Source organism: Sphaerodactylus townsendi, linkage group LG03 (genome assembly GCF_021028975.2).
Source record: "Sphaerodactylus townsendi isolate TG3544 linkage group LG03, MPM_Stown_v2.3, whole genome shotgun sequence".
Lineage (NCBI taxonomy): Eukaryota > Metazoa > Chordata > Lepidosauria > Squamata > Sphaerodactylidae > Sphaerodactylus > Sphaerodactylus townsendi.
Window position 1 is genome coordinate 144,310,416 of NC_059427.1, and position 26,993 is coordinate 144,337,408.

The 26,993-nt window shown below is 57.7% G+C and overlaps 1 protein-coding gene across 1 annotated transcript in view; it reads left to right on the forward strand.

The window, feature by feature from the left end:
- The window catches only part of TYK2 (tyrosine kinase 2), a 93,298-nt gene that overhangs the window by 8,624 nt on the left and 57,681 nt on the right, over window positions 1–26,993 (forward strand). The window contains exons 2-3 of the mRNA XM_048487458.1: window positions 6,230–6,437; window positions 8,846–8,969. Coding sequence (XP_048343415.1) covers window positions 6,251–6,437; window positions 8,846–8,969 — 311 coding nt within the window. The 5' untranslated portion in view covers window positions 6,230–6,250. The remainder of the gene's footprint in view (window positions 1–6,229; window positions 6,438–8,845; window positions 8,970–26,993) is intronic.

Genomic DNA, 26,993 nt, shown 5'->3' on the forward strand with positions numbered 1-26,993 from the left:
TTACAGGAGAGAAAGGGGGGATATAAATCCAAACTCCTTTTCTCCTTCAAACGTATTCTAACGTTCTTCCTCTCCCTCTCCCTTGCCATCAGCAGCCCCTGTTGACCTCCTTGGACTGGTGGAAGAATAATTGGTGGGGTCTTCGTCTCTTTTCACCCCTTCTCACTGTGGCACCTGATCCCCCCCCCCCCCCCAATGGCAGTTTGCACAGGTCTCGTGGTCCAAACAATACCCTTTCCAGGGGTCAGAATGGACTACAGGGAGTGTAGGAAAAACTAGCGTTCTTTTGCTAGTGGTTGGTTGAATATGAGCCAAGAATCCTAGAGTTGGAAGAGACCTCAGGGGCCATCCAGTCCAACTCCCCTGCTATGCAGGAACACACAATCAAAGCACTCCCGACATACGTTCATCCAGCCTGTGTTTAAAAACCTCCAAAGAAGGCGACTCCACCACTCTCCAAGGCAGTGAATTCCACTGTCACGCAGCCCTGACAGTCAGGAAGTTCTTCCTAATGTTTAGGTGGAATCTCTTTTCCTGCAACTTGAATGCTTTATTCCTTAAAGCCAAATCACTAGGCTGTGGATTAATTCCCTTTCGAGTCAAAGGGGAAACAAGTTGTCTTTTGATGTAGAGGAAGGCTGATTTTTTTTGAGGGGAAAACAAGAGAGATGGTCGTCGCTTGCCGACCACTTCTCAACCTCAGAATCTTCAAGGACGGGAAGAAAATGTGGGGTTTGTAGAACAGTAACTTTTAGAATTTTGGTCGCAGGAGCGTGGTGTCGATGAGAAATATCTCAGCGTGCTCGTATTGCCCGTGCATGTTCAGGCTAAAAGAACATGTTTTTTTACATTCCTTGCCATCCTTCCAAAAGTCGGTGGAGTTTGAGTTTTAAAAAATAAAGTCCTAGCCTGTCTTACTCATTATGCGTATTAGCCACGCTTGGCAAAAACCTGGAAGGCCGCACCCATAACAGGTGTTAGCTGCCTTAGCGTATAGTAGTGGTGGCGAACCTTTGGCACTCCAGATGTTATGGACTACAATTCCCATCAGCCCCCACAATTGGCCATGCTGGCAGTGGCTGATGGGAATTGTAGTCCATAACATCTGGAGTGCCAAAGGTTCGCCACCACGGGCATATAGTCACTGTATTTTTCTTCGTTCGATCAGGATTTTACACTTTCCCCGGAATTTTATGGGTCTTGCCGTTCTGTTGTTTGCTTTTGTCGCACGTCTGCTTAAGTTGACCGAACCTTGAGGATCTCATTCCTTGCCTCCAAAGGCTCTCGTTCCTTGCCTCTTTCCTTGCCTCCAAAGAAGCAAGGCTGTAGTCCAGACACATTTGGCGTGGGAGCAAACTGTTTGTTTTTAAGGTGCTACGAGATTCCTGGTTGTTTTTGTTCCGGCAGGTTAACAGTCCGATCCTACAAAAAGCTTCTCTGGTCTAGAGTGCAGACCCCTTGAATCTGTTGATTAACTCCATTAAGGATTGCACTGCGAGGTGCACAAAGTGGAGGATTCAGCCCTAGCCAATAGAATCTAGCAGCACTCCCAATACCAGTCCCAGAGATGGAACAATAATTAAGACTTATAAATCAAAATGGGACCCGTGGGTAATGTATCTCAAACAAAGATATAATGTTTAAGTACATATAAAGTAATGCATGTTTGTTATGTAAGGATATCTTGTTATAAGCATTTTTTTTATTATGACAAGTTAATATAGGTTAATAGGGGTAAGGCACATTATATGTGTTTTACGTTTAAGTGAGTTAAAATAACTTAATGAGTGGAGACTAAGGGGAAGTCAGCAGAGTTCATTAGCTCTTCTTTTTTATCTTTTGTTTCATTATTGTAGTTTAGATGTTATTGTCTGTAATTTATACACAGTGGGTCATCTTCTTAATCTTTTTTATTCGTTGTGGGAATTTTTTTGCTGCTTCTCTTTTTACTTTTATTTATCACTGAGTGTTCTTTTTAAATATTTGTCTAATTGTGCAATATTCTAAGAAAAATTGATTAAATAAAGGATTTTTAAAAGGATTGCCCTGTGAAACAGCTGTACCTTTTGATGCTTCCTGAGTAATCCTGAAACCTTGATACCTTCTTGAAGTAAAATTCTCGCCCATCGCACTTATCGTATATACTCGTGTATAAGTCTTTGGACCCCCTAAACCAAACATCACCAAACCTGGCTGGTATCAGCAAGAGATTATTATTATTATTATTATTATTATTATACACATAACAACACAGCACAAGTGTCTGGAATTCATCTCTGAATATCGAGTCCTTCCCAAGGACCTAGGATATTAGAGGTATTTGCGTAGAATGTGTGCAGTTCCTAGAAGTGCTGCTTTCTGCAGCAGGTGGACTGATGTTCTGTCCAAGTTTAGGCTTTCCAGATGTTTTTCAAGATTTCTTGGGATTCCTCCTAGAGCACCGACTACTAGTGGGATTACTGTTGTTCTTTTCTGCCACAATCGTTCAACTTCAATTTGTAGGTCCTTGTATTTTGTGATCTTTTCCAGCTCTTTGTCCTCTACCCTGCTGTCAACTGGCACAGCAACATCTATGATCCAAACATGTTTTTTCTCTATCACTGTTATGTCTGGGGTGTTGTGTGCCAGGTGTCTGTCTGTTTGTATTCTAAAGTCCCAGAGTTGTTATTATTGTTGTTATTGTTATTGTTGTTGTTGTTGTTGTTGTTGTTGTTGTTGTTATTATTATTATTATTATTATTATTATTATTATTATTATTATTATTATTATTATTATTATTATTATTATTGGGTTTATAAACCGCCCTCCCCCGTAGGTACCAACCAGGTTTAGTGAAATTTGGTTCAAGGGGTCCAGAGTTATGGACCCTCAAAATGTAGCCCCATCTACTATTAACTCCCATTGGAAACAATGGGGGACGGGGGCACCCCTTTTGGGGGTCCGTAACTTTGGACCCCCCTGAACCAAACTTTACCAGACTTGGGTGGTATCATCAGGAGAATCCCTTGAAAAATCCCTGAAATTTTGGTGCCACTTGCCTAAAAACTGCACCCCCTGGCGGCCAACAAAGTAAAAATCCTAAAAATATTTTTTAAAATACTCCTCACTCGCGTATAAGTTGAGGGGGGCTTTTTCAGCATAAAAAAATGTGCTGAAAAATTCGACTTATATGCGAGTATATACGGTATGTATTTGCATTTATTTGCATTCTACTGTTCTCCCCGCCGTTGGGACTCAAAGCGTCTTTAGCATGTTGTTCTGCCCTCCTCAGTTTTCTCACAACAACCGTGTGAGGTAGGCCAAGCTGAGATCTTGTAACAGCTGCTAGATCCCTCTGTGAGCTTCCAGGGCAGAGGTTGGGATGTGAACCTGGGCAACCCAGGGTCCTAGTTATCCACTGTACCCACACCACCACACTGGCTCTCAATTGATGGATTTCTGTCTAGGCGTGCATTTGCATAGACACCTCTGAAATTCTGCCTGCAACTTCTGCACCTTTTGGAATTCATTCATTCATTCATTCATTCATTCATTCATTCATTCATTCATTCATTCATTCACTCACACACACACACACACACACACACACACACACACACACACACTTACTTACTTACTTACTTACTTACTTACTTACTTACTTACTTACTTACTTACTTTGGGCTTTTATACCGCCCTATCCCCGAAGGGCTCCGGGTGGTGTACAGCATATGATAAAATACAGTCATAAAACCATTATAAATTAGTTAAAACCTATAAAAGCAGCGGAAGACTAACTAATACAATTATAAGTGTGAGTGGCGCCTGGCTACCTATTATTAAATCCTTTCCCAAAGGGAGGAACGGCGAGTCCCATCAGATAGTATAAGGCCCAGATGTAAGAGCCAAGAAAAAGGGGGGGGGCACCATCAGCGGCCGGTCCCTCCAAAGGCCCGGCGGAACAGCTCCGTCTTACAGGCCCTGCGGAATTCACCGAGATCCCGCAGGGCCCAGACAGCTGGTGGGAGAGCGTTCCACCAGGCCAGGGCCAGAGCCATAAAGGCCCTGGCCCGTGTGGAGGCCAACCGCGTCATTGAGGGGCCAGGGACCACCAGTAAATTGGCCTCCACTGAACGAAGAGGCCGTGTAGGGACATATGGGGTGATGCGATCTCGAAGAATTGAGAGGCAAAGCTTCCTTACATCAGAGCAGGGGTCAGCAACCTTTACCACCCAAAGAGTCATTTGGACCCGTTTTCCATGGCCCCGAAGATCTACCGAGCCAGAGAGGCAGCTCTGCATGGAGCCGCCTCTGGATCAGCCCCTCCGCTCACCTTTCCTTCCAGCATTGGGAGGCGGAGGCGCTGGGCAGGGAAACCCCCTCTGCCCGATGGAGCAGGCAGCCACCTGCTCCGTGGGGCAGAGGGGGGGATGGCAGCTGCGGCCTGCCCAGTGCCACCTCCTCTCACACTGCGGGAGGCGGCAGTGCCGGGCAGGGAAACCCCCTCTGCCCGACGGAGCAGGCAGTCGGGCAGAGGGGGGATGGTGGCTGAGGCCTGCCCGGTGCCGCTGCCTCTTGTGCTGCTGGAGGCAGCAGCGCCAGGCAGGGAAACCCCCTCTGCCCGACGGAGCACGGAGCCACCTCCTGTTCGGCCCCTCCACTCACCTTTCCTTCCAGCGCTGCTCTGGAGGGCAGGAAGGACATGCCCACGCTACCCTTCAACCTGCATGCAACGCAGAGCTGCAGTATAAGGCTGAAAGAGCTGCATGCGGCTCCGGAGCCGCAGGTTGCAGACCCCTGTCCTAGTCCAAAGTTCTAAGCCACTTCAGCACTCTGGCTGTCCTATGTAGAGGCACCCCTCTGGACAGCAGCAAACAGACTGAAACGTCCACAACAGAGGGAAGATGGGGTGCTGTGTTGTTTCCGGGCTATGTGGCCGTGTTCTAGCAGCATTCTCTCCTGACATTTCGCCTGCATCTGTGGCTGGCATCTTCAGAGGATCTGATAGTAGGAAAGGAAAGCAAGTGTATATATACCTGTGAGTAAAGGTCAATAGGGCATCTGAATAGAAGTGGCCTGGCAAGTGAGTAACAATCAAGTATGTAGCCCAGGGGTCCCCAAACTTTTTAAACAGGGGGCCAGTTCACTGTCCCTCAGACTGTTGGAGGGCCGGACTAAAAAAAACTATGAACAAATTCCTAGGCACAAATGATTGTAAAATGTTTGATTTCACCTTTCAGCCTTTCTGTCATGGTCTATTTTTAGAACAGTGACCAAAGTATGTCAAGTTCAGGGTGGGCTCCAAATATTGTTGGGGAGGCTGTGGAATACCTTCCCCTGTAAAAAAAAAAAAAGCAGAACTTTCCCAATGAAGCATTCCATCTAACCCAGGATCAGGTATCTTCCTGGGTTCTTTCCTCCCTAGCAGCCAGCGAGCGATTCGCCAGCCTGGCTGATGCCAATGGGAGTGAGGCGGAACAGAAAGCCTGAGAGCAACACATGGAGTAGCCGAGAGGGAAGGGCGGAGCAGGAGTTGCCACGTGTAAGGTTTCCAACTCTGGTTCAGAAAATTCATGGAGATTTGGGGGTGCCATCATGTAATTGCAATCAACAGCCGTTGGGGCCGGTTCCTCCTCTCCCTCGAGCCCCCACTGCACATGAATGGAGCCATCGCCGCCATGCCTGGTGGGCCGGATAAATGCCTTCAGGGGGCCACATTTGGCCCCCGGGCCGTAGTTTGGGGACCCCTGATGTAGCCTGTGAGTAACAATGAAGATAGCAAGGTCAATAGGTGAGGGCAATCTGAATAGAAGTAGCCTTGCCTTTGTTCCCTTTGATTGTATTATTGTCTATAGTCATCCTGTGTTTGTGTGGAGCTGATTAGTTACTGTCTTGACTACAGTGTTTTTCAAAACTGGCAGCCAAGTTCTGTTCATTTTCATGGTTTCTTCCTTTCTGTTGAAATTGTCCATGTGCTTGTGGATTTCAATGGCTTCTCTGTGTAGTCTGACGTAGTGGTTGTCAGAGTGGTCCAGAATTTCTGTGTTTTCAAATAATATTCCGTGTCCAGGTTGGTTTATCATGTGTTCTGCGATTGCTGATTTTTCATGATGTGTGTTCGTGTGCGTGTGCTTACCCCACATGTGCATACCTTTTAAAGGGGATGTCTTGCTGAATATTGCATTTGGTTCTTGCAGGTCTTTTTGTGCCCTTGCTGTGAGGGATTTTTTTTTCTGTTCTTCCCACCAGGGCCCCGCAGACACGGTCAGGATGCCACTGTGCCACTGTGCGGTGAAGCACAGCGAGTCGGACATGGAGGGGTGCCGGTTTTCACCTGACAGAGGGCTGAGGGTGCATCTCCACTGGAAGGGTGGGGAGGAAGAGGAGAAGTATCGCACTTACATCCAGGGGACGCCGTGCGCGGAGGAGATCTGCATCGATGTCGCTCAGGAGATTGGTAAGCTGCCTCTGGGGCTCTGACTCTTTCGCCTGTCCCCTGGCCGCTCTCAATGGCCTAACAAAGGATTCTTGCTTGCTTTCATGATTTATAGCCCACCTTTTTCATGGGGACATAACAAGTCAACATAGTGAACAAAATGAGACATTAATTTACTGTATGAGAGCCAGCGTGGTGTAGTGGTTAAGAGCAGGTGGATTCTAATCTGGAGAACCGGGCTTGACTCCCCACTCCTCCACCTGAGTGGCAGAGGCTCATCTGGGGAACCAGATGTGTTTCTGCACTCCTACATACCTGCTGGGTGACCTTGAGGTAGTTATAGTTCTCTCAGAACTCTCTCAGCCCCATCTGCCTCACAAGGTGTCTGTTGTGGGGAGAGGAAGGGAAAGAAACTTGTAAGCCACCTCGAGTTTCCTTACAGGAGAGAAAGATGGGGTATATATCCAAACTCTTCTTCTTCTAATTAACTATACTCTGTCTCATGGAAAGCTGTCAGGAGATGTGTGAATTAATCCGCCACATTTTTCTGGACCTTCCTTGGGTTTAAATGCTTTACAGGGTCCTAGTAACCTCCTTCCCCCCTTCTGATTCTCTTTTAGCCTTTGAGAATCCTATTTAAGTGCCGCTTTTGTCAAAACCATTATTGCCTGCGCTGTTAAACATCAAACTTTTAAAAAAGAGCATTTATATTGTTCCAGACGGCTATTAGCAAGACTTGCCTTTTGTGTAAAGTTGTGCCCACCATTTTGTTTCCTGCAACGGGAACAGGAAACAAAATGGTGGGCACAACTTTACAAAAGGGTAAGTCTTTCTAATAGCCGTCTGGAGCAATATAAGTGTTCTTTTTAAAAAGTTTGATGTTTAACAGGGCAGGCAATAATGGTTATGATGAAAGTGGCACTTAAGTAGGATTCTCTACAACTGAAGGAGAATCTGCATTGTTTTCCCCAGTGGAAACTGTGTCCTTTCTTCTCTGCCTCACAGCCACACTGTCCTCTTTCCCTGAGACAGAGTGTAGTGTGTTAGGATTTTAGAAGTCTAAACTCTACCCCTTCCTCATCTAACTTTGCTGCCTCCAGTGTTTGGAGAGTGTTCCTCCAAGCACAACTTTGGCATGAGAAATGCAGAAAGAAACAGAGCTAAGGCAAGGTAAGAGAGTAGGAAGGGTTAAGTCTGATCTAGCAGACTCTTTTTTAGGTTCTCTTATGTTCTTAAGTCTCCCTCCCAGAAACACTCTGTTCATCTATGGAGCAGTCCCTTTTCTGATGGAATGTGTGGAGGGCTATCTTTTAAATGCTCCCTTGGGTTAAAAGAAGAATATGCCACGCAAATAAACAGACTAGCATCGAGAGGGCCAGGCAGCGCAAAAACCCACACAGGGAGGGTTTAGAGAGGTGCAGCATTAGAAAACAGCTTCTTTTAAACATAGCATTATAACAACAGAAGCATCAGTAATCATAACGTCAGACATTATATAAAGCAACAATATTCATAACAACAGACATCCCTAGCAGCATAAACAAACGATAGGATAGATGGCAACTTTCTCTTTCTGTAGCAAACTACAGAAAAACACAATGACCCAAGAACTAACCCTCAATATAACTACAGCCACATTGGTACAGAAGCCTAGCTTAATGACAAATCTAAATGCAGGAACGTATCACTATCCTAAACCTACACTAAACTGAACTAACTATACCTAACACTAGCTGAAGATCCTGCTTTGGCTTCATGGCATATTTAACAGATTTTCACCCAGGGCTAATAGCATCTGATAGCTGTCCCAGCCGGAGGGCTGCCTTCTCCCATATTAACCTACCTGTTCAGTCTGGTCGTTTACGGAGGCCCTGCCTTGGTTCCCCTCAACATCTGAAGTTAGGCTGGTGACAACCTAAAACAGGGCTTTCTCGGTCATGGCACCAAAACTTTGGAATTCAATCTTCGGGGAGGCCTATCTCCCTCTATTGGTATCTTCCACCAGCAGGTTAAAACTTTTTATATTCGTTTGACCTACCCCCGATAACTGGTATTGGGCTCCTCCCTGTTTCGGGTGTTTTTGTTTAGATTTTATTGAATTATTTTATCGTTTTAACATTGCTTTTAATTGTACTGATGCATTACTATTTTATGTGCCCCGATTTGGGAACCCTAATCTGATAAAAGGTAGTAGCCCGGAGCCCTTCGGGGATGGGGCGGTATAGAAGCCCAAACAATAATAGTATAAAAAATGTTTTAAATCCATAAATAAAATACAAATACGGGAAAGAGTCCTGTTTCTGGGAGACGAACTGTTAAGAAATGGCTGACTGTTGAAGAGTAGCTTTCCGGAAACTGTGCCCAGTGTGATTCAAATCGGATGAGCATGAAAAGTGCCCGTTTTCCAGCCCTTTTCTTGTCTCCTACAGGGATCACCCCCATCTGCTACAGCCTGTTTGCTCTCTACAACCCGCAAGCCAAGCTGTGGTACCCTCCCAACCACGTTTTTGACATCAGCAACGGAATGAAGTTGACCTTGCATTTTCGCATGAGGTGAGTTCCACTTGACCCTCTGGGTGTCTCCCGCTGTTCTTCTTCGCAGCTTTGGAGTTGCATCAGCACCAAGGAAGATTTTGCTAATGGGCGCTTCGAGAGGGCTTTGAAATCTGCCCAACTGGAGTGCCCTCTTCCTGGGATCTGTTTTGATGGAAGGATTGGGCTGCAGAGCTGTTCTTAATGCTGAGGAACTCTCACAAGCTTATTTTCCCTGCTTCCTGATTCCCCTGCCGGTTTCTAATATCACAATTTCAAAGTGCTCCTCCTCTTCCATTAAAAGGCCAATTGCGGCTTCCTGTCACACCTTTGTATACCCTTAAATCAGAATTAAGTTGCCTGAATTATTAACGTGTTAAGCCCGAGCCTGCATTATCCTCAGTACAAAGTGGCCATCTGGCTCATAGACATGCCGTGTTCTCAGGTTCTAGCAAATCATCTCGAAGGAAGCTTTTCTTGTACCAAAGCTTCTGTTTATTGTTAGAATGAAAACTGCATGTCTAGTGGGAGAAATGCTTTAGTTCCCCTGGGTTCTCTCTTCCTTACCTTGGACCTTTGGGTTAGTTTCCAACCATGTTTTTCTGAGCGAATTCAGCCAAGTCTGTTGGTAAGTTATCTTCAGTCTGTGAGTGTTGAGTTCCATTCTGCATGTTCTGCCAAAATGACAGAGAAGGACTTTGATTTTTCCCGTGGAACAAAACAAGCTGTAAATGCCTGCCTGTGTCGTCTAAGGCTCATAAATTAGAATGTATTTTGATTCTTATTTCTGGCTGGAACTTTGTTTTGTTCAGTAGGTTAAACAACAAACCTAACCTGTTGGTTAAATTGAGCTGAGTTTTTTGGACTGGCAAGATCCTTTTCTTAAAACTCTTTTATTGGAAGACAGTTGGGTTGGATCTAACCAGCTTTTCTGTTGGTAGGGAATTTTCTTCCGACCACTCAAAAACTCTGTGCTGGGGAGCAAGGGGCCTGCATGGATGACAGCTCGGGGTGTGTGTGTGTGTGTGTGCTTGTCATAAGCAGCGGCGGAGCGCCAAGGGGGCGTTCCCCCGTGCCCCTGGCCCCTCCCCTTTCCCCCGCGCCCCCCGCAGCCCCCCTGCGGCACTCCCCCCGCGGCACACACCCCCTCCCCCCTTCCCACACTTACCTACATTCCTTTTCTTTTTTTTAGTACTTTTTGAGGCTGAAAAAAGCGGCCTATTAACAGTTCAGGCTAAAAACTGCCTGAGGAACTACAGTTCCCAGGAGACCTTGGGGCTCACAAGGTCTCCTGGGAAGTATAGTTCGTCAGGCAGTTTTTTCTCACCAATGTCGCACCAGAAAGCTGTCCAGAGAGGTCTGTTTCTGACACCTCTTTAAGATTTGTCTGAAATGGGGCAAGACATTGTCATTAAACAAGTTGCAGGCACGGCCGGCAACAGCTTTGTCCGGGTGATTTTTCCCCACAAACCCCTGCACCTTACTGCAAATTGATGAAAACCGAGACAAATTTTTTCACTGAAAAAATCAATGAAAACCGAAACCGATGAACACCAAAGGCAATGAAAACCGAGGTTCCACTGTACATGTTTTTAATTTTTTAATGTCTTTTGTGTCTTTTATCTGTGTCGTAAGCCACCTTGCACTTTGTAAGGAAGGCAGCGAATCAATGTTTTAAACAAATGAGCATGACTACTGTGGGATTGAATCTGGCAGAACAGAGCTTGCTGGCAGCGTTCTGAAATGGCACTCAAGAAATCACATCCCCACCCCCACCCCGCTGCCCCCAGCCACGCTGCATCAGCTGAATCACAGCCAACAGAGCTGTTTAGAAGAAGAAGAAGAAGAGTTTGGATTTCTATCCCCCCTTTCTCTCCTGCAGGAGACTCAAAGGGGCTTACAATCTCCTTGCCCTTCCCTCCCTCACAACAAACACCCTGTGAGGTGGGTGGGGCTGAGAGAGCTCCGAGAAGTTGTGACTAGCCCAAGGTCACCCAGCTGGCGTGTGTGGGAGTGCACAGGCTAATCTGAATTCCCCAGATAAGCCTCCACAGCTCAGGCGGCAGAGGTGGGAATCAAACCCGGTTCCTCCAGATCAGAGTGCACCTGCTCTTAGCCACTACGCCACTGCTGCTCTTGTCACTCTTTAGGTGACTGAATGGGATAGCATTTCCCAGGTTCGGCTGATTAGATTCTGAGTCACCTTGTGTCCACTGGGGACTGTCCTTTGGTCTCTGCAAATGGTCCAGATGTGGGCATCTGAACCCGAGCTTGTTGGCACATCCCGCCGGACCCATTTGCCTGCGTTAATGCCCGGAAACATGGAGGATGTGGGGAGTTGTGAGGGTGGCCTTAGCTTTCAGCTTTAGCTGGTGCCACTTTGGACTGACTGGAACACTCAATGCCTTATTGAGATCCAGCGTGGGGTAGTGGTTAAGAGCAGGTGGATTCTAATCTGAAGAACCGGGTTTGATTCCCCACTCCTCCACCTGAGTGGCAGAGGCTTATCTGGGGGACCAGATGTGTTTCTGCACTCCTACATTCCTGCTGGGTAACCTTGGGCTAGTCCAGGGGTCTGCAACCTGCAGCTCTCCAGATGTTCATGGACTACAATTCCCATCAGCCCCTGCCAGCACGGCCAATTGGACTAGTCCCAGTTCTCTCAGAATTCTCTCAGCCTCACCTGCCTCACAAGGTGTCTGTTGTGGGGAGAGGAAGGGAAAGAAACTTGCAAGCCATCTTAAGTCTCCTTACAGGAAAGAAAGGTGGGGTAAAAATCCAAACTCCTCCTCCTCCTCTTATTGAAGGTCTGTTGTCTTCAAAGGAGTTCAGGGCCCCCTGTTTACGCCCCTGTTGTGCACAGGTGAGCGAGCAGGCATTCAACCCCTTTTCTCTTTTTTGGCAGAGTTCAGGCACAGCTTAATGAGGCGTTTTCCTGCAACAATCCTTGGCTGGGCTGCTGACCTGGTTATGGTGCAGACGCAGCACATCTGGATAATTGGCACCTCAAGGCAGATAGGGAGTATTCCTCCCTATTGGTCCGTGGGGATTGTTGGGCACCACCCATGTTGTTCCAGCAGCTGGAACATCTGGTGGGGAGTGACTGGGTTCGCTCTGGCTTCTGCTGCCGATTTCAGACCCGTGCTTGGGAGGGAGCCGTGGCAAGCAAACAGGCGTGGCAGTTCAGATTTTTAAGGCAGGCGCCCGCAGCACAGCAATGATGCCCAGCTTGGTACCTTGCTAGCAAAGCAAGTGGGGCCGCTGAGTAGTGGTTAAGAGCAGGTGCGCTCTAATCTGGAGAACCGGGTTGTTTCCCTGCTCTGCCACTTGAGCTGTGGAGGCCTATCGGGCAAACCAGATTAGCTTGTGCACGCCCACACATGCCAGCTGGGTGACCTTGGGCTAGTCACAGTTCTTCGGAACTCTCTCAGCCTCAACCACCTCACAGGGTGTTTGTTGTGTGTGTGGGTGGGGGGGGGGAAGGGACAGGAGATTGTAAGCCCTTTTGAGTCTCCTTACAGGCGAGAAAGGGGGGGAGGGATATAAATCCAAACTCTTCTTCTTCTTAGCTCGGCAGCTGTAGTCAAGAGGATGAGATTGAGTGGGCTGAAGCTGCATCCAGGTAGGGACGAGTGGCAGTTTTGTACCTGCTGTAGATGGGGTTGCTGTGATGGTTTCAGAGTCTGGACGCAGCCCTGGGGCAGGTTCTCTTCCTAGAGGTCCAGGCTGGTAGGTACAGGGAGTATCTTCTATCCGTCACATCTGTTTTCTAACAGAAGGAAGAGTCTTGAACAGGGGTCTTCAAACCATGCCCCCCAGATGTTCATGAACTACAATTCCCATCAGCCCTGCCACTTGGCCATGCTGGCAGGGGCTGATGGGAATTGTAGTCCATGAACATCTGGAGGGTCATAGTTTGAAGACACCTGGTCTTGAAGAAAGATTTTGTTACCCTTTGTAACTTCTTGACTGCTGAGATTTGACTTTCCTGGGGTGGGGCTTCCCTTGGAAACCACTTGGAGGCTTCTGCCAGGAGCTTGCTTCCAAGAGCATAATAGAGAGGTGGGAATACACACAAGAGTTACCACTGTCTGCTGGACAGCTGCTGGCTAAAGCCCCTGAAAACCTGAATTCCTACAAGACTGAAATTTCTCCTGTGTTCCTCCCAAGGCGGTGGAAGGAATTTGCACACCAAACTCATAGAAACATAGAGCTGGAAGGGACCTTGAGGGTCATCTAGTCCCACCCCCTTCACACTGCAGGAAATTCACAACTACCTCCCCCCCCCCCCCCCCTCCCCAGTGATCCCTGCTCTATGCCCAAAGGAAGGCCAAAAATCTGCAGGAGCCTGGGCCAGTCTGGCCTGGAGGAAAATTCCGTCCTGACCGCAGAGCAATGCTCGATCAGTGTTACTCTGGGCGTGTGAGCAAGGGCCACAAGAGCCACGCACTGGCGCAACCCTTCTGGGCCTCCCTCTCAGAATCTGCCCAAGTTCACAGAATCAACCTTGCTGTCAGATGGCCGCAAAGTCTCTGCTTAAAAATCTCCAGAGGAGAGAGCCCCCCCACACCTCCCGAGGAATCCTGTCCCCCTTGCCCCAGAACTCCTCTAACTATTGAGACATTCTTCCTTGTTTATTCTTTTCCCCCTTTCTCCAGCAGTTCCCCTAAAGCTGCTGTGTATGGCCCGGGGAGGGGGGGAATTTAGCGTGCGGTGCTGAGAGCGGGATACAGCTTGAAGAAATACTTGCAGGGATCATCCCTCCCCTCTTACAAAAGGCCTCCTGTGATCCAAAGAAGCGCTTGTTGCAAGGGGTGGTTTTTGCCCCCCCCCCCCCACACTTCTTGCTTCTGCCCCTTCGGCTGCATCGAGTTCTGTCCTGAAGAGTCCCCCGGCCTTTCCGAGCAAGATGCGGGGAGGCTACGGTGGGGGATTCCATAAAGATTCTCCTATTTTCAATTCATAGGATTCAGCCCAGAGGCCTTAACCAGCACACAGTGGCGCAGGAGGTAACAAGGTACTGGCCAGTAACTTCCAGCGTACCAAACAGGGTTGATGTGAGAACTGCCAAGTTTGCTCCCGGCTGCTCTGCAGACTTCTTGGTTTGGGTTCCGTGCTTCTGCGCCTTGGTTAGAGCGATTGGCCTGTGCCAGAAAAACGTCGCAGACGGGCAAAAATAGAATCCCGCTTGCTGTACCCGAAGCAAGTGTGTGGTTTTTGAAGGCAGAGAATTTCTGGCTAGCCTCTTCTTGCCCTCCCCTAATTGTCACAGGACCTTTAATTAGATCTGTGGTATCTTTTCTGTCTCGTTGGGGATCTAGAATAGAATAGAATAGAATAGAATCTTTATTGGCCAAGTGTGATTGGACACACAAGGAATTTGTCTCCGGTGCATATGCTCTCAGTGTACATAAAAGAAAAATACATTTGTCAAGAATCATAAGGTACAGCACTTAATGATTGTCATATAGGTCTAGTAAGCAATCAGGAAACAATCAATAGTAATGAAAACATAAAATGTAAAATTATAAATTAAAATAAAATAAAATGTCAGCACAGGCTATAGTCATACTGTCATAAGTGGGAGGAGATGAAATAATACAGAGCAGTAAAATGAAAAAAGTAGTGCAGTACTATTATATAATAAGTACCCTATAATAAATAGTTTAACATTATCCAAGGGGAATTATACCTTGTTTAAACAGAGTGATGGCATTCGAGAAAAAACTGTTCTATATGTCTAGTTGTCTTGGTGTACAGTAAGCTCTCTATGCTTGACGTTTAGAGGGGTAAGAGTTGAAACAGATTTTATGTCCAGGATCGCGAGGGGTCAGTAAATATTTTCACAGCCCTTTTTTTTTGACCCGTGCAGTATACAGGTCCTCAATGTGGGAAGGCAAAGGTTAGCAGCAATTGTTTTTTCTGCCAGTTCTGATTATGTCTCTGGAAAGTCTGTGTGTCGATCTTGTTGGGTTGCAGAACCAAACCACACAGTTATAGAGGTGCTGAATGAAACAGACTCAATGATTCCTCTGTCAGAACTGTATCAGCAGCTCCATGTGGGCAGTTTGAGCGCTTCCCTGGAGTTGGCGCTAGAAAAGAACATTTCTTTGTTGTTGCTTTTTTGATGACATTTTACGCGATGTTAAGGTGACCATTTTAGGTCATATGAGGATATGATGATGGAGCCTAGAAATTTAAAGGTCTCTACTGTTGATACTGTGTTTGTCTAGTATTGTGAGAGGTGGTGGGATGGGAGGTTTCTCCTGAAATCTACCACCATTTCTACTTGGTTTTAAGGAAGGTGTGTTCAGTTCTAGATTGTTCCAGTGGCACCCATGAGGGGCTAGTTGATTCAACCCTCCCACGTCTGTATCTTGGTTTCATACGTTGTTGTCTCGAATAGAGACCAATCACTGTTGTATCATCTGCAAATTTCAGTTATTTTAACAGATGGAATTCGTTTGAGATGCAGTCATTGGTGATACAGAGAGAAGAGAAGTGGTGAAATTTACCACAGCCTTGGGGGGCCCCTATTATGCTCATTTTACAGGTGTCTGATGTAATTTTTCCTAAAACTTCACCTGCTGTTTCCCTGTATCTGTTAGGAAGCTTGTGTGATCCACTTACAAATATGCTCAGGTACTGCTAAGCTGATTTAGATTTGGTTAGAAAGAAAGATGTCGGTCTGATGAAGTAATTGTTGAATGCTGAACTAAAGTCAACAAAGAGGACCCTTGCATAGGTCTTTGGCGATTCAAAGATGCTGTAGCGGATATAGTGCATAAAGCCATATTAACAGCATGCGTCTGTCGATCTGTTGCTTTCGGTATGCAAATTGCAAGGGGTCCAACAGTTGGATCCGTGATGGTTTTCAAATGGTACATCACTAGCCTTTCAAAGTTTTCCATAACTACAGATGTTAGAGCAACTGGTCTGTAGTTAAGTTCCAGTTCCTTGATGGAAGGCTTCTTCGGCACTGGGACGATAGTGGAGTGTTTGAAGCAGGAAGGAACATAGCACATCTCTAGTGATTTATTGTTGAAGATTTGGAGGTGAAAATGAGGGGGGCCAATTGGACAGCACAGACTTTTAAGCAAGAAGGTGTTATCTTGTCTGGGCCTGGTGCTTTTCCAGGCTTCTGTCTGTAGAAATAGATCACTTGCACTTCCTTTTCTGAGATCACCAGGGGTTTGTAAACCAATGAAATGGAGTTCAGTTGTAGGAAGTTTGGCTATTGATGGTTAGCGTCACCGAGAGATAGAGGTTGTGGAGAAAGGTGACTGTAGATTGTTTTCAAACCTACAGTGGGAACACATTCAGGTCGTCTGCCAATTGCTGATTTCCTTCAGCTTGGGAAGGTGGTTTGCTGTAACCGGTGATATTTTTGAGAGTTTTCCACATGTTTGCTGTTTCGTTTGGTGAAAACTGATTTTTTAGCTTTTCAGAGTAGTTTCTTTTTGCTGCTCTGATCTCCTTTGTTAATATATTTCTGGCCTGATTATACAGCATTCTATCACCCTTTCTGTAAGCCTCTTCTTTGGAACGACGTAACTGCTTAAGTTTAGCTGTGAACCAAGGTTTGTTGTTACTATATATACGCAAGTTCCTGGTTGGTATACAAAGATCTTCACAGAAGCTGACATATGATGTTACAGTATCTGTGAGTTCATCCAAATCTGCAGGCTGGCCGGCAAAGTATCCACCTGAGTGCCTTCTACTGGATGAGATCCTTAGTCTATCCAGGTCAGGGGTAGGGAACCTGCGGCTCGAGAGCCACATGCGGCTCTTCTGCCCTTGCACTGTGGCTCCACGAGCTGAGCCGCCGGCCCCATCCTTGCCCGCCATCCTGCGAGCAGGAATTGAAGCGCATATTGCCCACGGTCGGCTAGGCCGTACGGCGGAGAACTTCCCCTCTACCATGTCCCAACCCGTTGGAGTGGAAGAGCTTTCAAACCAGCGAGGCCGAGGCAACTTCATCCTTGCCCGCCCTGCAGGCAGCACAGCAGGTGCATCCATGCGCTTCTCAGAATGAGCGGAGTAAAAGGTAAAAAAAACCCTATATATATAGTGTTATCTTTATTTTAAATGTCAAAAATTATTTGCGGCTCCAAGTGTTTTCTTTTCCCATGGAAAATGAGTCCAAATGGCTCTTTGAGTGTTAAAGGTTCCCTACCCCTGATCTAGGTCCTTATTGTCTACCTGGACTGCCAGCTTCTCTCCAGGGTCTCGGAAAGAGGCCTTTCCCACCACCTTCTGCCTCAGCAGTGGCGTAGTGGTTAAGAGCAGGTGCACTCTAATTTGGAGAACCGGGTTTGATTCCCCCGCTCTGCCACTTGAGCTGTGGAATCAGACCCCTCGTCCATCAAGGTCAGAATTATCCACTCAGACTGGCAGCAGCTCCCCATTGTCTGCTGTTGGTGCTTTTTTAAAACTGGCGATGCCAGGAATCGAACCGGGGATAGGTCCTCAATATCCTTTAAACTGCAGATATGGGGGACAAGGGTCATCAGACGCTCAGCTGGAGTAGAATCATAAAATTGGAAGAGACCCAAAGGCCATCAAGTCCAGCTCCCTCTCTTCATAGGACATGGATTCCAGACCTTTTACCATTCTGGTTGCCCTCCTCTTGACCCGTTCCAGCTAGTCAATATCCTTCTTGAATTGTGGTGCCCAGAACTGCACACAATATTCCAGGTGAGGCCTAACCAATGCAGAATAGAGAGGTACAATTACATCCCTCGATCTAGACACTAGACTCCTATTGATACAGCCCAGAATCACATTGACCTTCTTGGTCACCACCAAGAAAGCTCTCCTGACAGACTCTGTTTGCAAACCTCCAAAGAAGGAGACTCCACCACTCTCCGAGGCAGCGGATTCCACTGTTGAACAGCCCTGACTGTCAGGAAGTTCTTCCCAATGTTTAGGTGGGATCTCTTTTCCTTCACCTTGAACCCATGACTCCTGGTCCGAGTCTCGGGAGCTGCAGAAAACAAGCTTGCTCCCTCATCAACACAAAATCCCTTCAGATATCTAAACATGACTATGATGTCACCTCTTGACCTTCTCTTCACCAAACGAAACATTCCCAGCTCTCTAAGTCTCTCCTCGTACGGCATGGATTCCAGACCTTTAACCATTTTGGTTGCCTTCCTCTGGACCCGTTCCAGCTTCTCAATATCCTTCTTGAATTGCGGTGCCCAGAACTGTACACAATATTCCAGATGAGGTCTCACCAATGCAGAATAGAGAGGTACAATTAGATCCCTCGATCTAGACACTATACTCCTATTGATACAGCCCAGAATCGCATTGGCTTTCTGGGCCACCGCATCACACTGTTGTCTCATGTTCCGCTTGTGGCCTACTAAGACTCCCAGATCCCTTTCGCATGCAGTGTTGTCAAGCCAGGTGTCACCCATCCTATATCTGTGCATTTCATTTTTTTTGCCTAAGTGTAGCTTTGGTACTTTGCTCCTTTCTGTGCATGTATCTATGCCCTTTCCAACAAAAAAGAACTAAGTAAAATTGTAACTTCATCCATCACGTGCTGGACCGTCTTTGTTCTAGAATGCTCTGCTGAGGTCCTAGTGCCTACCTAGTTCTGTCCTCAAAGCTCTACGACCCAACCAGAGCATTCTAGATAGAACAAAGACGGTCCAGCACGTGGCGGATGAAACTACAGTTTTGCTTAGTTCTTTTTTTGTTGGAAAGGGTATAGTTGCTGGCTGAATCCTGTGCACCTGCCGTTTTCCGAGCAGGAAAGAAAGCTTCTTGGGCATGGAACATGGGAATGGGAAAAGAGCCCTCTTCAGCTTGCTGCCGTGTTGGCTGGCCATAGGGAGAGCGCTTCCGTCGTTCTGCTTTTCAGATGGAAACCATCAGAAGTTTATCGGGAGGACGAGGCTGTCTCCTGAGAGAAAGCCTTCTGCAGAAGCCAGGCTTTGTGGCAGAGACTTCTTTTTGCCCACATTTCCTCTGCTGACGAAACTCTGTTCAGCTCCAGACGTGTCGGGTTTCCTGTCTGGTTAATAAATTGTGTGTCTGCAGCTGTTTGCTTTTTTATTTTTTACTCGATACCCCCCTTTTCTTCTGTGGCTGTCAAATGGAAATAAATAGAGTGTTCTGCTGTCAGGTTCACAGGGTGGTGAGCCAGGGTGGTGTATGGGCAAGTGTCTGGCTAGGTGTCAGGTCTCGGACCTTTTGCCAATAGACAGACTCTGGATTCTTGATCAGTAGCATTTATTGAAAGGCAACGAAGCACCCAGCTTGGGAAAGCCCGTTCTGCCAGACCTGGCTTCCTGGTTCCCTTTATCCTGATCAGTTCCCCCTCCCGTTTTCCCAGAGAAAGTGTGAAGAGGGTTGTTTGGAGGCTGAGGCACCCCATGGCCTGTCGCGATAGGGATAGATGCAGCCACCTGGCTTGCCTCCCCTTCAGGGCAAGAGGCACATCCGGTTCCCTGAGGAATGACTCAGCAGGGTCACTAGTTATCTACAATCATAAAAACATAAGAACATAAGAACTAGCCTGCTGGATCAGACCAGAGTCCATCTAATCCAGCACTCTGCTACTCGGAGTGGCCCACCAGGTGCCTTTGGGAGCTCACAGGCAGGATGTGAAAGCAAGGGCCTGCTGCTGCTGCTGCTCCTGAGCACCTGGTCTGCTAAGGCATTTGCAACCTCAGATCAAGGAGGATCAAGATTGGTAGCCATAGATCGACTTCTCCTCCATAAATCTGTCCAAGCCCTTTTTAAAGCTATCCAGGTTAGTGGCCATCACCACCTCCTGTGGCAGCTGTATCCCAAACACCAATCACACGTTGCCAGGTGAAAGAAGTGTTTCCTTTTATTAGTCCTAATTCTTCCCCCCAGCATTTTCAATGAATACCCCCTGGTTCTAGTATTGTGAGAAAGAGAGAAAAATTTCTCTCTGTCGACATTTTCTACCCCATGCATAATTGTATAGACTTCAATCCTATCCCCCCTCAGACGTCTCCTCTCCAAACTAAAGAGTCCCAAACGCTACAGCCTCTCCTCATAGGGAAGGTGCTCCAATCCATGTTAAAGCCATTAAAGATCTGAAGAGAGAGGAAGAGAGAGAAAGTCTCTCTTTTCATATCAATCAGATGCAGATACCTTGCAACAGTTACACTGAAGTGGAAGTACCTCTCAGTTCCCCGGCGCAGCCCGTGACTCTAGGTTCTGAGAGGCACAGGTATGAACCCCCACTTTGCCGTGCAGGTGACCTTGGGCCAGGCACACTTTTTGTCCCAACCTGACATCATAATAAATTGGAGGAAACTGATGTTGCGGTCTAAAGTTTTGTCAATCTATCACCAGCCTTTTCTGCACTCTCATTAGTACAGTAACTCTAAGGACACAGCTCCTGGACCACCTGTAGGGCATCAAGTCCTCAAGCTCCATTCCGCTTTTCTCCCCAGTGAGGACTCAAGACGCTTACATCCTTCCCCTTATCTCCAGGTAATCGTCACACAACAATCCTATGAGGGAGGTTGGGCTGAGAATGCATGACTGTCCCAAGATCGCCCGAGTGGCGATTCAAACCTGGCTCTCCCAGATGATCGTGCAACACTTTAATCGCTGCACCCCACTGGTTCTCGCTTAAAAATTATTTCACTCATTCCAAAAGACGGAATATTTCGTAGGAGGGTTTCCCCCCCAGTCCTTCCTAACATTCCCAACTTTTCTGTTGGAAACACTGGGGGAAAGTCCCTTGAAACAAGAAATACTCCCCATTTCTCCTCCCTACCCCCCCACCCCCCCGGCTTTCACTCCTCTATAAATTCGCCCCTGGTAAATGTCTGTTCCTCTGTTAGTTTGACCTTCTGTGGTGGCGAACCTATGGCACTCCAGATGTTCATGAACTACAATTCCCATCAGCCCCTATAATGGGGGGTGGGGGGGGGGGGGGGTGGGGGGGGGGGGGGGTGGGGGGGGGGGGGGGTGGGGGGGGGGGGGGGTGGGGGGGGGGGGGGGTGGGGGGGGGGGGGGGTGGGGGGGGGGGGGGGTGGGGGGGGGGGGGGGTGGGGGGGGGGGGGGGTGGGGGGGGGGGGGGGTGGGGGGGGGGGGGGGTGGGGGGGGGGGGGGGTGGGGGGGGGGGGGGGTGGGGGGGGGGGGGGGTGGGGGGGGGGGGGGGTGGGGGGGGGGGGGGGTGGGGGGGGGGGGGGGTGGGGGGGGGGGGGGGTGGGGGGGGGGGGGGGTGGGGGGGGGGGGGGGTGGGGGGGGGGGGGGGTGGGGGGGGGGGGGGGTGGGGGGGGGGGGGGGTGGGGGGGGGGGGGGGTGGGGGGGGGGGGGGGTGGGGGGGGGGGGGGGTGGGGGGGGGGGGGGGTGGGGGGGGGGGGGGGTGGGGGGGGGGGGGGGTGGGGGGGGGGGGGGGTGGGGGGGGGGGGGGGTGGGGGGGGGGGGGGGTGGGGGGGGGGGGGGGTGGGGGGGGGGGGGGGTGGGGGGGGGGGGGGGTGGGGGGGGGGGGGGGTGGGGGGGGGGGGGGGTGGGGGGGGGGGGGGGTGGGGGGGGGGGGGGGTGGGGGGGGGGGGGGGTGGGGGGGGGGGGGGGTGGGGGGGGGGGGGGGTGGGGGGGGGGGGGGGTGGGGGGGGGGGGGGGTGGGGGGGGGGGGGGGTGGGGGGGGGGGGGGGTGGGGGGGGGGGGGGGTGGGGGGGGGGGGGGGTGGGGGGGGGGGGGGGTGGGGGGGGGGGGGGGTGGGGGGGGGGGGGGGTGGGGGGGGGGGGGGGTGGGGGGGGGGGGGGGTGGGGGGGGGGGGGGGTGGGGGGGGGGGGGGGTGGGGGGGGGGGGGGGTGGGGGGGGGGGGGGGTGGGGGGGGGGGGGGGTGGGGGGGGGGGGGGGTGGGGGGGGGGGGGGGTGGGGGGGGGGGGGGGTGGGGGGGGGGGGGGGTGGGGGGGGGGGGGGGTGGGGGGGGGGGGGGGTGGGGGGGGGGGGGGGTGGGGGGGGGGGGGGGTGGGGGGGGGGGGGGGTGGGGGGGGGGGGGGGTGGGGGGGGGGGGGGGTGGGGGGGGGGGGGGGTGGGGGGGGGGGGGGGTGGGGGGGGGGGGGGGTGGGGGGGGGGGGGGGTGGGGGGGGGGGGGGGTGGGGGGGGGGGGGGGTGGGGGGGGGGGGGGGTGGGGGGGGGGGGGGGTGGGGGGGGGGGGGGGTGGGGGGGGGGGGGGGTGGGGGGGGGGGGGGGTGGGGGGGGGGGGGGGTGGGGGGGGGGGGGGGTGGGGGGGGGGGGGGGTGGGGGGGGGGGGGGGTGGGGGGGGGGGGGGGTGGGGGGGGGGGGGGGTGGGGGGGGGGGGGGGTGGGGGGGGGGGGGGGTGGGGGGGGGGGGGGGTGGGGGGGGGGGGGGGTGGGGGGGGGGGGGGGTGGGGGGGGGGGGGGGTGGGGGGGGGGGGGGGTGGGGGGGGGGGGGGGTGGGGGGGGGGGGGGGTGGGGGGGGGGGGGGGTGGGGGGGGGGGGGGGTGGGGGGGGGGGGGGGTGGGGGGGGGGGGGGGTGGGGGGGGGGGGGGGTGGGGGGGGGGGGGGGTGGGGGGGGGGGGGGGTGGGGGGGGGGGGGGGTGGGGGGGGGGGGGGGTGGGGGGGGGGGGGGGTGGGGGGGGGGGGGGGTGGGGGGGGGGGGGGGTGGGGGGGGGGGGGGGTGGGGGGGGGGGGGGGTGGGGGGGGGGGGGGGTGGGGGGGGGGGGGGGTGGGGGGGGGGGGGGGTGGGGGGGGGGGGGGGTGGGGGGGGGGGGGGGTGGGGGGGGGGGGGGGTGGGGGGGGGGGGGGGTGGGGGGGGGGGGGGGTGGGGGGGGGGGGGGGTGGGGGGGGGGGGGGGTGGGGGGGGGGGGGGGTGGGGGGGGGGGGGGGTGGGGGGGGGGGGGGGTGGGGGGGGGGGGGGGTGGGGGGGGGGGGGGGTGGGGGGGGGGGGGGGTGGGGGGGGGGGGGGGTGGGGGGGGGGGGGGGTGGGGGGGGGGGGGGGTGGGGGGGGGGGGGGGTGGGGGGGGGGGGGGGTGGGGGGGGGGGGGGGTGGGGGGGGGGGGGGGTGGGGGGGGGGGGGGGTGGGGGGGGGGGGGGGTGGGGGGGGGGGGGGGTGGGGGGGGGGGGGGGTGGGGGGGGGGGGGGGTGGGGGGGGGGGGGGGTGGGGGGGGGGGGGGGTGGGGGGGGGGGGGGGTGGGGGGGGGGGGGGGTGGGGGGGGGGGGGGGTGGGGGGGGGGGGGGGTGGGGGGGGGGGGGGGTGGGGGGGGGGGGGGGTGGGGGGGGGGGGGGGTGGGGGGGGGGGGGGGTGGGGGGGGGGGGGGGTGGGGGGGGGGGGGGGTGGGGGGGGGGGGGGGTGGGGGGGGGGGGGGGTGGGGGGGGGGGGGGGTGGGGGGGGGGGGGGGTGGGGGGGGGGGGGGGTGGGGGGGGGGGGGGGTGGGGGGGGGGGGGGGTGGGGGGGGGGGGGGGTGGGGGGGGGGGGGGGTGGGGGGGGGGGGGGGTGGGGGGGGGGGGGGGTGGGGGGGGGGGGGGGTGGGGGGGGGGGGGGGTGGGGGGGGGGGGGGGTGGGGGGGGGGGGGGGTGGGGGGGGGGGGGGGTGGGGGGGGGGGGGGGTGGGGGGGGGGGGGGGTGGGGGGGGGGGGGGGTGGGGGGGGGGGGGGGTGGGGGGGGGGGGGGGTGGGGGGGGGGGGGGGTGGGGGGGGGGGGGGGTGGGGGGGGGGGGGGGTGGGGGGGGGGGGGGGTGGGGGGGGGGGGGGGTGGGGGGGGGGGGGGGTGGGGGGGGGGGGGGGTGGGGGGGGGGGGGGGTGGGGGGGGGGGGGGGTGGGGGGGGGGGGGGGTGGGGGGGGGGGGGGGTGGGGGGGGGGGGGGGTGGGGGGGGGGGGGGGTGGGGGGGGGGGGGGGTGGGGGGGGGGGGGGGTGGGGGGGGGGGGGGGTGGGGGGGGGGGGGGGTGGGGGGGGGGGGGGGTGGGGGGGGGGGGGGGTGGGGGGGGGGGGGGGTGGGGGGGGGGGGGGGTGGGGGGGGGGGGGGGTGGGGGGGGGGGGGGGTGGGGGGGGGGGGGGGTGGGGGGGGGGGGGGGTGGGGGGGGGGGGGGGTGGGGGGGGGGGGGGGTGGGGGGGGGGGGGGGTGGGGGGGGGGGGGGGTGGGGGGGGGGGGGGGTGGGGGGGGGGGGGGGTGGGGGGGGGGGGGGGTGGGGGGGGGGGGGGGTGGGGGGGGGGGGGGGTGGGGGGGGGGGGGGGTGGGGGGGGGGGGGGGTGGGGGGGGGGGGGGGTGGGGGGGGGGGGGGGTGGGGGGGGGGGGGGGTGGGGGGGGGGGGGGGTGGGGGGGGGGGGGGGTGGGGGGGGGGGGGGGTGGGGGGGGGGGGGGGTGGGGGGGGGGGGGGGTGGGGGGGGGGGGGGGTGGGGGGGGGGGGGGGTGGGGGGGGGGGGGGGTGGGGGGGGGGGGGGGTGGGGGGGGGGGGGGGTGGGGGGGGGGGGGGGTGGGGGGGGGGGGGGGTGGGGGGGGGGGGGGGTGGGGGGGGGGGGGGGTGGGGGGGGGGGGGGGTGGGGGGGGGGGGGGGTGGGGGGGGGGGGGGGTGGGGGGGGGGGGGGGTGGGGGGGGGGGGGGGTGGGGGGGGGGGGGGGTGGGGGGGGGGGGGGGTGGGGGGGGGGGGGGGTGGGGGGGGGGGGGGGTGGGGGGGGGGGGGGGTGGGGGGGGGGGGGGGTGGGGGGGGGGGGGGGTGGGGGGGGGGGGGGGTGGGGGGGGGGGGGGGTGGGGGGGGGGGGGGGTGGGGGGGGGGGGGGGTGGGGGGGGGGGGGGGTGGGGGGGGGGGGGGGTGGGGGGGGGGGGGGGTGGGGGGGGGGGGGGGTGGGGGGGGGGGGGGGTGGGGGGGGGGGGGGGTGGGGGGGGGGGGGGGTGGGGGGGGGGGGGGGTGGGGGGGGGGGGGGGTGGGGGGGGGGGGGGGTGGGGGGGGGGGGGGGTGGGGGGGGGGGGGGGTGGGGGGGGGGGGGGGTGGGGGGGGGGGGGGGTGGGGGGGGGGGGGGGTGGGGGGGGGGGGGGGTGGGGGGGGGGGGGGGTGGGGGGGGGGGGGGGTGGGGGGGGGGGGGGGTGGGGGGGGGGGGGGGTGGGGGGGGGGGGGGGTGGGGGGGGGGGGGGGTGGGGGGGGGGGGGGGTGGGGGGGGGGGGGGGTGGGGGGGGGGGGGGGTGGGGGGGGGGGGGGGTGGGGGGGGGGGGGGGTGGGGGGGGGGGGGGGTGGGGGGGGGGGGGGGTGGGGGGGGGGGGGGGTGGGGGGGGGGGGGGGTGGGGGGGGGGGGGGGTGGGGGGGGGGGGGGGTGGGGGGGGGGGGGGGTGGGGGGGGGGGGGGGTGGGGGGGGGGGGGGGTGGGGGGGGGGGGGGGTGGGGGGGGGGGGGGGTGGGGGGGGGGGGGGGTGGGGGGGGGGGGGGGTGGGGGGGGGGGGGGGTGGGGGGGGGGGGGGGTGGGGGGGGGGGGGGGTGGGGGGGGGGGGGGGTGGGGGGGGGGGGGGGTGGGGGGGGGGGGGGGTGGGGGGGGGGGGGGGTGGGGGGGGGGGGGGGTGGGGGGGGGGGGGGGTGGGGGGGGGGGGGGGTGGGGGGGGGGGGGGGTGGGGGGGGGGGGGGGTGGGGGGGGGGGGGGGTGGGGGGGGGGGGGGGTGGGGGGGGGGGGGGGTGGGGGGGGGGGGGGGTGGGGGGGGGGGGGGGTGGGGGGGGGGGGGGGTGGGGGGGGGGGGGGGTGGGGGGGGGGGGGGGTGGGGGGGGGGGGGGGTGGGGGGGGGGGGGGGTGGGGGGGGGGGGGGGTGGGGGGGGGGGGGGGTGGGGGGGGGGGGGGGTGGGGGGGGGGGGGGGTGGGGGGGGGGGGGGGTGGGGGGGGGGGGGGGTGGGGGGGGGGGGGGGTGGGGGGGGGGGGGGGTGGGGGGGGGGGGGGGTGGGGGGGGGGGGGGGTGGGGGGGGGGGGGGGTGGGGGGGGGGGGGGGTGGGGGGGGGGGGGGGTGGGGGGGGGGGGGGGTGGGGGGGGGGGGGGGTGGGGGGGGGGGGGGGTGGGGGGGGGGGGGGGTGGGGGGGGGGGGGGGTGGGGGGGGGGGGGGGTGGGGGGGGGGGGGGGTGGGGGGGGGGGGGGGTGGGGGGGGGGGGGGGTGGGGGGGGGGGGGGGTGGGGGGGGGGGGGGGTGGGGGGGGGGGGGGGTGGGGGGGGGGGGGGGTGGGGGGGGGGGGGGGTGGGGGGGGGGGGGGGTGGGGGGGGGGGGGGGTGGGGGGGGGGGGGGGTGGGGGGGGGGGGGGGTGGGGGGGGGGGGGGGTGGGGGGGGGGGGGGGTGGGGGGGGGGGGGGGTGGGGGGGGGGGGGGGTGGGGGGGGGGGGGGGTGGGGGGGGGGGGGGGTGGGGGGGGGGGGGGGTGGGGGGGGGGGGGGGTGGGGGGGGGGGGGGGTGGGGGGGGGGGGGGGTGGGGGGGGGGGGGGGTGGGGGGGGGGGGGGGTGGGGGGGGGGGGGGGTGGGGGGGGGGGGGGGTGGGGGGGGGGGGGGGTGGGGGGGGGGGGGGGTGGGGGGGGGGGGGGGTGGGGGGGGGGGGGGGTGGGGGGGGGGGGGGGTGGGGGGGGGGGGGGGTGGGGGGGGGGGGGGGTGGGGGGGGGGGGGGGTGGGGGGGGGGGGGGGTGGGGGGGGGGGGGGGTGGGGGGGGGGGGGGGTGGGGGGGGGGGGGGGTGGGGGGGGGGGGGGGTGGGGGGGGGGGGGGGTGGGGGGGGGGGGGGGTGGGGGGGGGGGGGGGTGGGGGGGGGGGGGGGTGGGGGGGGGGGGGGGTGGGGGGGGGGGGGGGTGGGGGGGGGGGGGGGTGGGGGGGGGGGGGGGTGGGGGGGGGGGGGGGTGGGGGGGGGGGGGGGTGGGGGGGGGGGGGGGTGGGGGGGGGGGGGGGTGGGGGGGGGGGGGGGTGGGGGGGGGGGGGGGTGGGGGGGGGGGGGGGTGGGGGGGGGGGGGGGTGGGGGGGGGGGGGGGTGGGGGGGGGGGGGGGTGGGGGGGGGGGGGGGTGGGGGGGGGGGGGGGTGGGGGGGGGGGGGGGTGGGGGGGGGGGGGGGTGGGGGGGGGGGGGGGTGGGGGGGGGGGG